We start from the raw sequence: 13674 nt of genomic DNA, 5'->3' as shown, positions 1-13674 counted from the left end.
AGCATGTGGGCTGACAATTGTGTGTGGGTTGTTTGTGTGTTAACCACAGGCAGTGAGACAGACACACTCTGACTGACTGATTTGTAGTCTACATTACAGAACCCTGCAGTTTCTGACTCACTAGCTGTAGCACTGGCTCTGTGGTAATGACATCATGGTGGCAATAGCTTTTAAAGTCCGACCACAAAGAAACACAGACCGCAATCTGTGATGTTCTTTTAAAATAGTATTTTTTCGTACAGTTACTTCATCTTGTGGTAAACTTCCCAGAGAGCAAGAAACAGGTCGTCTCTCATTGTGCAAATAGTGCAGAAACATCATTACAGGAACGAGGACTGAATTAGTTAATGTAAAGACAGATATGAATTTAGATATTTAAAAAGGTCTCTCACAAACAAACAACAGAAAGAGAATAATTAGTTTGTTTAAGAGGAAAAATAGTAGCCCGTGCTTTAGAAAAAACATTTTAAATGAAGCACGGAAATGAAATGATAAAAGCACACAAAAAGAAAAAAACAACAACAACAGAGGATATGAAGCATTAAGTGGCACGATTGTTCTGAGGTGATTTAGCTATATCTTCCTGCCACTAAATGAACGTGTCTGAGTGTTGAGCTGTCAGAGGCTGATAGAGAGCTTGGCTCTGCCTGGTTGTTGGGTCTTTCAGCACCCTTCTTGAGCCTTTCTAGTCTGGACCAGCATTGTTTGTGGAGAAGAAAGCTATCAGAGGATCTGCACAAGATTAGGTTTGCCAACTGTTCCCTTTGCGCTTTCCTGTTTTGCCGCAGGAATTCTATCAGCCAGTGCAAAATAGAAAAGAAAAGACATAACTGAAGAAAAACGTCTGACATAGTTAATCCTTTCCTCTCAGCATGAGCCTTATTAGAAATGTAAAAGTTCTCTTTTGAAGCTCTATGTTAAATGTTTCCATCAGACACTAAGGTTCCTCCACATCCTGGTTTAAGGAATAGTTATGAGATTTTAGAAACATGCTGACGTTAGATGAGGAGATTCTTATGTGTGCACAGAGCTCCTGCTTTTCAAATGAACAATTCATATTTTTACAGTTTGGTACTGAAAGCTGTGTTTTCAGTTCCTATTAATTTTTTGTCTTTATCCTGATCTAACTAAGCTGGAGACAAAATTTCCACATAACCATCAGGAAAACTGCGGATAAGCATATTTCCCCCAATTTTGAACTGTTTATTTTCATAGTATGTATTTGGATTTGGTGTCATTTGTCATACATTTGTAAGACATGATGTGCACAACTAAGCTGCCCCAACTCTTTCCACATTCTGACTTCCTGTCATTCAAATCCACCTGATGTATTTTCTGTCTTTGCCTTCCCAAAATCTTTTCCTGCAGTGCATGCATCCCTCCTGTCTTTCTCTTTCAGCTTACCGCAGTTCTCTGCCTCATCTTTTCCTTTTCTCCCCCGTCTTTCAGGTTCTCTCCTCATTTTCACCCTCATACACCTCCTCCTCCTCGTCTCCTTTCCCTCTATCTAAATTGCAAATGGCAGCAGTGCTGACTGCCAGAGGAGCTCCTCAATGTCATTAGAGCTGACCCTGTGGATTAACTAGAGGAGAGAGGCGGTGTGTAGAAACTACAGATCAATAACGCGGCTTATCCTCTGGGTTCTTTTACTTCACTTTGGATTTAGGTCTGAATTACTGAAATGTCTGCTCTCCTCTTGAACAACAAACAACGGGGTTACATGTAGCCAAAACAGAAATCATTTCAGAAATCAAGATTGTGAGGACATTAAAGTGGTGAAATGTAACAAGAAAAAAGAAGAATCACAAGCAAATCCACAATTCGAGCTCATGTAAAACAAAAGAAAACAGTCTGCAATACAGAAACTTTGATAATGATGGAAACATGTTGCACGAACCAGCTGACGAGATCAGAATACCAGCTGCTGTGTGGTTTAACTAACACTTCGATGTGATATCTCAGAGATAAAGATATGGATAGGCAGATGTGTGCGCAGCCATCATACTACGTGTGGTTGATTTACTGAGTTGGCAGGAAAAGTCAAGTCACCATGAGCTCAACTAAACCTGATAGGTGCCCTTATCAGAAACTGCTAAGCCTATTATGAATGGTCGTGTGTGCTAGTGCACTCAAGCAGTACACACACACACACACGCGCATGTGAAGATCTGAATCAGCAGATCATGTTGCTACAACTCTCTAGCGTAATAGCAAAATGTGCCAAACACTCATTCACTTTAAATTTCCAGATTCACAACAACCAGGTAACTTTTACTACACTGCATCAACTCTGAGAAGACTCGTTGCAGGACTTCAGATCATTCACTCTGTCATTCAGGTCTTTTTGACTCAAAAATCTGCTTTGAAGATAAAACAGGTAAAGTGACTATATTCTCCCAAACATTTCAGTTTGTCTGTCAGCAATGTACCTGCGTAACGACACGATTTAAAACCAGTGTCTTGCTAATTTATCTGTTTTGTGTGGTTCAGTTTGTCAAGTTAGGTCTGAATGGTTCACTGTTTAGTGTTTAAGTATCTTAATAGACAAAAACCATCTTTCCAGAAATGATCAGGTACAAGGACGGGACTGAAAATGAGTGAAAAATAGAAAAAAGACCAAATCTAATGTTGTAAACAAGTTGCAACCTTGAAATAATAATTAACTGTAAACAGTAAAATAACTACTAGCTAAAGTTAATGAACTAATTTACAGTTTAAAATGGCTCCGTGAGATTTTATCTTTTATTTTGTCCAACAAAGGTAAACAAAAGCAGAGGAGAAATGGTTCCTGTGCTTTATATGTTATCTTATCCACTAGCTAGACTTGGTGCTAGTGTTAAAGGGATTGTAATTGTTAACAAAACCAAAGTTCTTCTGCAACAGCTGGGATCTTGAGCTTTCCACAAGTGGCGTCTCCCGCGCTATTGCAACAATAAATTCTTTCCATTGTTTATAAGCCTGGAGTCTTTGAGTGGTTGAATAACAGACATCATTAAAGTTTGTTGATTAAACCGACCTCTGCTTTTCAGCTCGTCCTGTTTTAAAATGCAGCTGAAGCGCTGTCTTGATGTTATGATCTAAATATTGCAAACAGTCTTGTCAAACATTTACATTTATAAAGGCCCGCACACACACACACACACACACACACACACACACACACACACACACACACACACACACACACACACACACACACACACACACACACGCGCGCGCACACCTAAAACATATAACATAAACCATAAAATAAATGTTCAGGCCTTTATAATATTGGCACCAGACTGGAAGGTCGGTTTAATGAAAGATGTTCTTAGTAACTTCTCTAAACTCGATGGTAAAATGTGTTCTACTGGCAGCGTTGAACAGATAATGTGAACGGTTATCTGTGTGGGGTAGTCTGTGATCGCTGTCAGTCACTTGTATATGTTTTAACATCCTGTATATATGCACTACAAAGCAGCAAGTCTCTTACACATAGTGATATTTGGCTGCCGAAATCACAAACTCCCGTAAGTCCTTTGCACTGCATGTTGTGGCTCACTATACTCTCCATTGAAATTAAAGAGGCTGCTGACTGGTCTATTCCCTTCTCAAAAGTGGCAAGCGAGCAGGTCTGAAAAGATATGTGTCCAGGTTAACTTGTGCCAGGAGTTTTTAAATGTCGTGAGCTGTCAGTTTTAATGGGTCATTATCTTCATTTTATGGCTGTATTGTGTACTATAAACCCATCAAAGGGGAGTTAAAACACTTCTTATTAAAGCATAACACAGTAAAATGCCACTGCAGCTTATTCAGTGAGTAGTTCTGAAATAATTGATTTCCACATAATGGAAACATGACATTTGGGTTTTGCAATGGCGAGTGATGTTGTCAGTATGTTTTTGTATAATAATGCATGGCTTTACAATATATGATAGAGTGCCTCAATAAAGTATGGAGTGCCATCTAGTGGTGTAACAATTACACATTGTTAAAAGGTCAGGCTAGTTCAACTACAGTCATGTCAAGGAAAGCCTGCTCTCTTTCAGTTCTCGATGCAAGACATTAAAAAAGCGAAGTACAAAACATGACATATCACACCATGTTATTATTTATTTAACAGAAACTGAGCCAAAATTCAGAAGCAGTGTGCAAAAAGCTAAGTACACCCTTACTGCTTTCATAGGAATTAAAAGGGTAAGTAGCAGACAGGTGGTGCTAATCAAATGCCAACTGATCATCAGCAAGTGTGAGCGCATCTAAAGCAGGGGTTTTAGCAGTTTGTGGGTCTGTGTTAACACAATGCCAAGCAGGAAAGACATTACATTGTTACTGCACATCAATTTGGGAAGTGTTGTAAAAACATTTCCAAACAATTTGAAGTTAATTATTCATAAGTGAAAAATATATATATAAAACATTCTTCAGTGTCAAACTTGCACTTCAAATTTTGATTAATGTTCATCATTAAGAAATATACTTGCTTTGAAATATGAAAGTGTAAGTCTCTTAACAACCTTGATGATGATAGTTTTTTCTAAATGTTTCATTGTGGATACAGTCTGTCTCCTCTTATAATAAGAGATCACATTTAGATTAGAAAAACACAGTTAATTAGACAGATGAGAAAAGCAGTACCTCGAGGCCAAAACGTTATTTTGAAGCATGGAAGAGGAAGAAAAGCAAAAGGGAAAAAAAGGGATTTGGTTGTGTAACCCAATAATACCTGTGTAGACAGATGATTTTATATTATATACAGTGCTCAGAAAATTCACAAAGCCTTCTGTCAGAAACACAGGAAAACATAAATATTTTACAAAAACTTTATATTGTTATTTACTTACTATTTTTTTCAGCTTTTGTAAAAATGTTAACTTAAACAACAAAACAAAACAATAATTGTAACACAATAATAATAATAAAAAAATAAAAATAGATTAAAAATATATAATTTTGATTAAACAGCTGGAGAATACTGATGTAGTTATTTTGGATATTACCAGTACTGTTAATTTATGTCAGCTGTGGGGCATAAGCATTGGGTGGTGCTCTAATAAATTGGTTGTACTGTGTATTATAACTGTCTCCAGTTTGTCAGAAGAATGCTATCAATGGAAACCAATCTAATTTAATTTTTAAAAAATAATCTACATAAGAAATAAACTATGTAATGTAAGGAAAGATCCATCAAATAAAATAAATTAAGTAATTGAATAATAATAAATTAAATAGTCGTAAATTACAATCAGTGATATTTCCATAAGAAAAAAGTTAATCACACATAAGTTAATACATTACAGCAACACGTCAGGGATGTTACAGCTTCATAAATATGAATATTTATCAAAACAGGCTCAACTCATATTTACTAAAAGTAGATTAGTTACTTTCATGTAAAAACAACAACAACAACAACAAAGGTGGTTGTGAATATCTCAAATGTAAAAGTAACGGGAGCTAAATGGAGAACGAAAAGCGACAACTTTAAAATGCTTTTTTTTTTCATTTCGACGGATCCACGGAGGTCACGGAATACTTGACCCGTGACCCCGCCCAATGTCAGGGCGATCCCCCCGGAGTAACGTGTCGCCTACGCAGTTTTATTTTTGTTGATTAGAAGTTATTCGATTCGGCTGTTCTCACTTTCTGTCTGATTGCATTTATCAGACGTATTAAACTTTTTCTTTCCTGTAAGACTTGTCTTTAGTTTTGTTTCTCTGCGATGTTCGAGCAGACAATCCGAAATTTCAAAATCAATTTTATCAGGCACGATGGACGAAATAGTTTTTCCAGTGGCGACCAAATCATAGGTCACATCTCTTTTGATCTGACAAAAGAAACAAAGATCACTTCAATAACAACGAGGCTGAAGGGAAACGTGAATGTGCACTGGACCGCCGGAGGAGGTGGAGGGAAACAGGAAACGAGGAAACGTTACTCTGCAAGGCTGGACTTCTTCGACTTAAAAGGAGTTATTTTGCAAGAAGACAGGGGTATGCTGTTACTGGTGCTGTTTGGACGCAGTGATACATGGCAAACAAACAGTCACTGTCTTTGTCCTTTTCTTATAGCTACTCGTGGGACAAAACTTCAACTCGGGACGCATGTGTATCCGTTCACATGTCAGCTCCCACTAGGGTGTGTATGACCATTTAACTGTGAAACACCCACTAGCGTGTGAAGCGTTTTACTCAGGGAGGCATGCTGACAAAAGTCTTTACCCCCTTCCTGATTTCTTAGTTAGTTTGTTTTTTCATCAAACAAATTTTAATAGACAATGATAACCTTTAAAAAAAATGCTAAATGCATTTCTATTTGTTAAATCATGAATGAACGGTGAATAGCCATGTTATTTTGGAAAGCTGAGTTTAAGTTCACAAAAAGCACCCAGACCTGATTACTCCCAGACGTGTTGAATGAAGATATCACTAAAACAGAACGTGTCTGACAAAGTCAAGCAGGCTAAAAGATTTAAAAACGAAGTCCAGTCCTCGAGGGCTGGTGTGTCCCCCCCTTAGATCTTCATTAAAAGTGCATTTTGTATTTACTTGAGTTATATTTGTCTGCTATTAAATTTGATTGCCGATTTGAAAAATGCAAGTGTGACAATTATGCAAAAAGCTAAGAAATCAGGAACTGTAGATTTGACTTAAGTAAAGAGCCACTGTTAAAAATGAAGGGATTTTGGTAGATATAAGATAAGAATGGGCCCTTGGTTTTTAAAATCCAAAACCTACAACTTGTGTTGTAGTTCAACCTTTTGATTCATTAACATAATGCTTACTTTTATTGTTTATTGTAAAACTGTTGAATTTGTATGCGCCTGAATCACTTTTTTTTCTATCTTTTCTATTATTTTGCATCCCAGAAACTTCCCATCGTCCTTTCATGGGGTTCACGGAAAAATAGCATATACCTTGACAGTGGGCATTAATAGACCGTGGCGTATGTCCAAGGACTTTGTGACAGAGCTTAAGTTTGTAAACCACATTGATACCAACCAGCCAGGGTTGAATGTAAGTGGTGCATTTTCAGATGAATCAGCTGAGGAGTCCTTGTTTTTGTTGCAGTGTCTGCAGTTTCTCTGTAATCAAACTGATATTTCTCACAGGCCTCCCTAAGTACACCTTGTTCGACTAATTGTCCCAGGAATCCTTTTAAGTGAACCAAAATTTGAAATTACTTGCCACACCTATGTTTTTCCTGCATTCACAACTCAATATGTTGACTTTGAAAAAGCTCTGCAACCCCAGGTTTGCTTTGTTGTACTTTCATTCAACCCTATGGGAGCAATTATTGTACAAGAATGATTCAGAGTTGTCTAACTGCATTTAGAGACAATTTACATCTTTAAAATCTGATTATGTTCCAGTCGTAACCAACACAGACTGAATGACCACTATTATATTGAACCTTGTATTGTGCTTCAGTTGTTCATGTTCTCAGACGTATTTTTCGAATAAATGGACACAAACCAGACTGTACACAAGCTCTCACTTCTAATAAATGAATCCCACCGAGGCTCTGAGTAACTATGGGACCAAAAGTGATGAATTTAAGATTTTTGGGGTTTTTTTTGTTACTGTAACTATAGCAAATGTTGGATATGTTTGGAGTTTTATACGGTTCCACCATGCAATGCCAAAGGAACCTGAGCTGCTACTGCAAATATGCAGTGAAACAGAGAATGATGGGATTGCTCCATTTCTTCATATTATTCTAAAGCCATTGTTTGATTGATTTGGTCCGCTGATGCTCATTTTGTGCAACTTTTTCTGCATAAGAGTAATAAATAGGTGTTGATTTCTCGTAATCCCAAAACCAAAACAGTGTAGTATTGGTATATTACACTTTTTTTTTTTTTTTTTTTATCTGTGGCACTATCAGTGTGTTGTTTTTCTGCAGGCGCCACTCTCAGGTTCAAACAGCGTGACACCGTGTAGCTTGTGGTGTAACTCCAGTCCCGTCACTCTGACAGTTAGTGTAGCGACGAAAGCTTTCACCCCTGGTATGGTTTCCATCCATCAGATAATCGTTTTATCTGTATAATCAATAATAATAGCTAAGTTTGAAGAATTTGATTGAAATAACTTGCCACTTTGTCTTTTCTTCCACTAGGCGAAACAGTGAAAATATTTTGTGAATTTAGTAACCCTTCATCTAAAACAGCTACTCCGAAGGTGAAGCTGCAACAGAAACAGACTTTCTACACCCACAGTAAGCGCAACAGGAAGATGGCTATCAAAACTTTGGCGTGTGTGTCAGGAGAACCTGTTGGTGCTCAGGTTTCTTATGTACGCACTGAGATCATGCTCGCTATTCCCTCGTCTGCATCTTTAACCATCTCAGAGTGCAGCATTCTGGTTGTTGATTACATTATTGAGGTTAGTACCTGTGATGGGTTGAGAAGTCATGGATGTATTGATAATCCAGTTTACCTCAGCTGTTCAGACAGCAAAAGCCTGTTTGGATCCATTTCTTTTTTTATTCATTAAAATCTAATGAGCTTCTGTTTTTTGTTTCCTGCAGGTTAAACTCCACGTAGGAGCATTGGATGAGGTCGTTGTGCTGTTTCCAATCATCCTGTGTGATACCCCCGTGCAAACTTATCCCCCAGTGTGATTGTAAGTAAAATTTGTTTCTACTATTACAAGATAATAATACATGATGCAGAATGGTATGATGTTGCATTGGGGGTGGCCTTTTTTCCACTTGTGAGTTTTAAATGTTCACAGCTTAATGTCGATTTAATATTGTATTAAAATGTCTCCCTTTTGGTCAAAATGCAAAACATCATCTGTGCACCGCAGTCTTAACGAATAAGGCAATAACAATAACTTGGGGAAGAAGAATTATGCATTGTCATGAAAAAAAAATCTGTGTTCACAGTACTCAGGGGTTAATCTGACAGAATTCATTGAGGCATTTAAACATTTACTCTTCAGTGTTGTCACAGTATGCTGTGTGTCGATTAGAGAGCGATAAGGACCCATAGTTTCAGACACAGATGGTAGAGCTTCATAGAAAAAGGTGAGCCATTTATTTGAATTGGTACAAAGTTCAATAAACAAAATAACAAAGCCCAAAAATTAATAAAAACATAAATCTAGTAAGACCATGAAGATATTCAAAAAACAGAAATCAAAGGAGAACACAGATGACTCAACAATGATGAGACTGTATATACATACAGGGGCTTGGTTAGGAATTGAGGATGGCAATGAGGAGATAATTAAGACATTTAAACACAAAGCAAAGCTCACAACAAGACACAAGAGGAAGCGAGTTAAATAGTTCGAATAGCAACATAATGGTTTGATTCCATCCCTACAAACCTGTTAGTTGTTTTTTCTCAGTCTAACTGTAAATAAACTCTGGAATTAATTGCAAACCAAATTTTAATCTTAACTTTATAGACAATATTTTTTGAACATATTTTTTTAAAGAAATTAGTGAATGTATTTTATTTCATAACATATAGCACATATACCATGAGAAAAATCTACTTTTACCTCAGCATTGACTTACAGCGAGCATGATATTTTCACAAGCTTTTCATTTTTCCTTTGTGCAGCAACACAGGGTGTTTTTGAGGATCCACATGGAGCATATCACCACTGCTCTTCCTACACGTGTTACTGTTCATATGCCATTCATATGTTGATGACATGCAGTTGTACATGTTAATTTCCTCTGATGACCTCGATGCATCTTTCATTTTATCTTAACATTTTTTTTTCCTGTTTACCTTTTTACTTTAAATGACTTAGATACTGTTTGTGCTAGAGACAAGTTGTAAACAGTTTACAGTTTCTTTTAGTCTGCTTCAAAGCTTCCTGATATCTGGTGTATTGTAAACGATACACCAGATATCCCTGTAAACTGGGATATCTGGTGTATCATTGAAGCACAAAGCATTCACAAGCTACTGCTGTCTGATCACCGATAGAAAAATCAGAAAAATTGTTTGATGAATTGGTTAATGAAGATGATACAGCCTATCACCATTTGAGTAGGCATAAATAATTAAAATATTTTGCCAAATATGACTGGCTATACTAATTATGTGTTACCTTAACTTTACATTTTCATGTTGATAGTAGATTGAAGTAATACACTCAAAATCCTTTCAATAGTCAATAGAGCACCTTTATGCTTGTGTTCCTAGTACGGCGATGACTTACTCATTTATTAAATCCCACTAAGGCCTTTAAGGTCATCAGGCAGAGGTCTTGTAACAACACTCAGAATAAGATCCAAATCTGGTGCGGGTGGTTTCAGCACTCGCTCTTACAGAACTTCAAATATATTCCCACACCTGTGTCAGAAAACTGTGTATATTTGTATGCTTTTATGTGTCTGTATGTGTGTTTATGCTTGTTGTACAGTTTATTACATGTGTTATGTGTTTTGAGTGTTGTGTTTGATGTACATCAGGTTTATGCTTTATAATCTCATATATGCCACTTTTAAAAAAAATCATCCCTACAGCCGTCTGTTACCAATTTTCACGTTATTGTGAATGTATTTGTATAAGGTGTGCTGTACTGCAAAGCTGCCATGGTGCGCATTGGCTAGACGCGACGTCACGAGTCACAGCGTATATCACTGCATTCGGGTGAAGGTCAATAAGTGTTGGTGTAAGTTTAATAAAATCCTCGACCTTTCCATCTCTGAGAAAATATGTGGTGGCTGTCAGAAGTTTAATAAATCATACTATGGAGTTTCTAACACTAAATTTTCATGGAGAGAGCCAGTATAGACTGCAAGACTGGAGGAGAATAGCCAGGTAAAGGATGTTAAAACTGGAAAGTCTTAGAATTGGAAATCTTTCTTTCCATCTACATGATGTGAATAGTCTGTGGCGAAGTTTTTCATCATAGTGACTGAAGAAAAAGGAGACTTGTGTAACAGTGTCATAGTCCAGTTTTGGACAAATTATCAAATTTATAAATTTATATGTACATATTCACAAACGCTGCATGTTATATTGTCATCATTTGCATTTCAACTGTTTATAAAAATAAAAACAATTAGTAGAACACGTGTGTGTGTGTGTGTGTGATGTATTTCTTACTCTTAAAGATGATGTGGTGTATCTTGATGGTAATATTTGGGCCAATGATTAGGTCAGTGTATCTACAAGTAATCACTGTAACATTTTGCCTCTTGGGTCTTTGTGATGCTGGCAAGAAGGGATACTCATAATGTGGTCATCCCAGGAGACATCCAATCAGAAGATAGCCTGCTTAAAGGGAGGGTTGTCTACACAGTAGAAATAATAGATTTTACTGCTTATAAAGATTATTTTTAACTTTGAATTAAGCAAAGGAACTCCAGTGCAAAGTTAGAATAAGGAGCTTGTTAAACAAAGATGGATGGGAAAACTACCAAAAGTGGCTTAAGAGTCGGGATAAAGTCTGGATGGATTTGATTCGAACGAGCAACTGTATTTCAAATATATGCTTAGAAAGTTTATTGTACCTGTAAATCAACATAATATTTAAACAAAGTGAACTCAGCAGAAAAGGTTTCACTTCTTTTTATTTTATTCTGTCTGATTTCACTCATTCTTTGTGCAACATTTTCATTTATTATGACTAGAACAACATCAGTAAACAAAAAGCAATAATGAAGCCACTCAATTTAAATCGTGGGAATTCAAAACAAAAACAAGTTTGTCTCCGGAAAAAGAGGCACATGCAACGAAATGTTTAAGTTCAAAAAGAACAAGCCTGCGTGGTTCACAACTACTATTGTCAGCATCATGGAGCTTTTATTTTGCCTTTCTTAGGTTTTAGGTAAAAAGCTGACAGGCCACACTGCTTTTAAATGTAGTATTTAGCTCTTAGTGAATTTGCATATCAGTGCTAGTCAAATTAACAACAACAGCAACAACAAAACTATGCATAAATCAGTACATTCTTAGGGAAGCATGATTTATTGGGGTCATATTGTTTAATTATTAATTAAACCCAAGTATCTATCAGCAAATTCCTTCCTCATCACCTGCTCATAAAACCTCCATCCTCTCCGTCTCACGTATCACTTTATTGTACCGGTAGTACTGAGTAGGATGTTATGCCAAATAATATTAAGACCTCCTCAGCGGGATATAAGCCCCAGAAATAAAAGCAATTCTTTCAACAATAGTGATTTTCTGACAGGATAAATTACAAATGTGCTGTCACAAGACTGCAAAATACACTCAAGACAAACTTTATCACTGAGGAAGGTCAGGATAAGTAAGTTTTTTTGTTTTTTTTGATTGATTGATTTTATTTTGGTTTTTCTTGCATTGTTCATTAACTAGCACAGGACCATAGTATAGGGCCAATATTATTGGGTCTGTGCTTTGTGCAGCTAGAAAAGTGATGTACTTATTCATATTGAGGAATAAAAAAAAATAGGGGTAGTACATTGTTTTTTTCATTTTCAAAAGTGACTGTACTTACTTTTTTGAACCCTTGCGTTTTCTATGCATTGTGGTGTGTCCACCTTCATATGCTATCAAACTTATCAAAGTATATTGAGGCAAACTGTAAAAATAAGCCAAAGTCCTGCTCCACTATAACAGTTTAGTCTTTTGCTAAATGGTTGCAAGGCAGTGTGATGGCATAATAATAATAAAGTAGGTGAAATGAAAATAACGTAATGCTTTTATAGGTTTTATAGATCCTTTTTGGTCTTTCTTTGTCTTTCATTTTTTAAAATTTGTATTACAAAATCATTTTTCTTTTTCTTTTGCCTTTCTGGTATTTTGACAAAACTAGTCTACACGCTAAACATATTCTTACAGTTTACAAAATCAGACCCTGACTGTTGTAAGATGATCTTTTTTTCCCAAGACGTAAATGTAATCCTGTCCTATTCAAACTAGTAGCACAAATAATACAAGGAAGACTTACTAAATTTGTTTCCTAGTTTGTCCTCCTCATGGTGGAAACCGTCCTTCAGTAAAATTAGCAAACCACAGTGACAAGACCAATCCAAGAGTCTGTTTATAAGCCTTTCTTTAATGAGAAATGAAACGCTTTTTAAATGACTGCTTTAGTTCCCAGTCAGGCTGCCATGTCTGCCCATTCACCTTTCAAGTCCCTTCACAGTGAGTTGTCTCTGAAATGTATCGGGAAAAACTATCATTACCACAGACTTTAAGGATTAACACTTTCAAGTGTGTTCTGTCTTTTCTGAAAGATGTCCTGTCACTCACCCAGTTTGATTTGTACAGTTTGTGGTCACATCTCACAAAGAGCTGACGTCCTCCTTCAAGGGGAAAGGCTTTGTATGAAGTGGAGGCAAATCTGAGCTGCTTGATGAGAAAAGACAGCAAAGCAAAGGCAGTTCACTCTCATCCATGGTACCCTTACAAACTGCCAGACAATGCACCCCCACTGAGTTTGCTCAGTGGGGGTGCATTGTACATGCAATATTAATACTGCATGTAACCAGTTTGTGATTTTCCTGTAAGACTCCACAGCCAAGATAAGATTTCAATTCAGTTCAGTTTTATTTATACAGTGCCAAATCACAATAACAGTTGCCTCAAGGTGCCTCAAGGTGCTTTATATTGTACAATAATAAAAGATCAAATTTATTTATTTAGTGCATTTAAAACAAAAACTGTTGAGCAAGGTGCTGTACATTTAAGATAATCAAAAGAGATAAAAAGATACAAGGAAAACACAGAAA

At 36.6% G+C, this 13674-nt stretch overlaps 1 protein-coding gene and 1 long non-coding RNA gene across 3 annotated transcripts; one reads left to right on the top strand and one right to left on the bottom strand.

The window, feature by feature from the left end:
• The first annotated feature begins 5277 nt into the window (after positions 1–5277).
• On the top strand, positions 5278–11026 carry LOC113034313 (arrestin domain-containing protein 3-like). Of its 2 annotated transcripts, XM_026188773.2 has the most exons (7): positions 5288–5975; positions 6054–6120; positions 6851–6998; positions 7888–7990; positions 8101–8366; positions 8512–8606; positions 9557–11026. In XM_026188773.2, exons 1-6 carry the CDS (start codon positions 5705–5707, stop codon positions 8602–8604), a joined length of 948 nt encoding a protein of 315 aa, XP_026044558.2. In that variant the 5' UTR covers positions 5288–5704; the 3' UTR covers positions 8605–8606; positions 9557–11026. The 2 variants fall into 2 exon arrangements, with proteins under 2 accessions (XP_080165270.1, XP_026044558.2); XM_080309144.1 differs by having other exon boundaries at positions 5278–6120.
• A 1952-nt stretch (positions 11027–12978) lies between these two features.
• Positions 12979–13329, bottom strand: LOC145432312 (uncharacterized). Its single transcript, XR_013912600.1, has 2 exons — positions 13196–13329; positions 12979–13098 (listed from the first exon to the last, which is right to left on the bottom strand). It is a non-coding gene; the product is annotated as an uncharacterized LOC145432312 (long non-coding RNA).
• Between the last annotated feature and the right edge of the window lie 345 nt (positions 13330–13674).

Source organism: Astatotilapia calliptera, chromosome 12, assembly GCF_964374335.1.
Source record: "Astatotilapia calliptera chromosome 12, fAstCal68.1, whole genome shotgun sequence".
NCBI lineage: Eukaryota > Metazoa > Chordata > Actinopteri > Cichliformes > Cichlidae > Astatotilapia > Astatotilapia calliptera.
This window is presented reverse-complemented; position numbering and strand designations above follow the sequence as displayed.

Bases quoted from the DNA above. Each gene is read 5' to 3' on its own strand.
- LOC113034313 (XM_080309144.1), top strand. From the start codon at position 5,705: ATGTTCGAGCAGACAATCCGAAATTTCAAAATCAATTTTATCAGGCAC. The intron at 6,121-6,850 runs GTGTGTATGACC...TTTGCATCCCAG, and splicing joins ACATGTCAGCTCCCACTAGG to AAACTTCCCATCGTCCTTTC. The intron at 8,367-8,511 runs GTTAGTACCTGT...TGTTTCCTGCAG, and splicing joins TTGTTGATTACATTATTGAG to GTTAAACTCCACGTAGGAGC.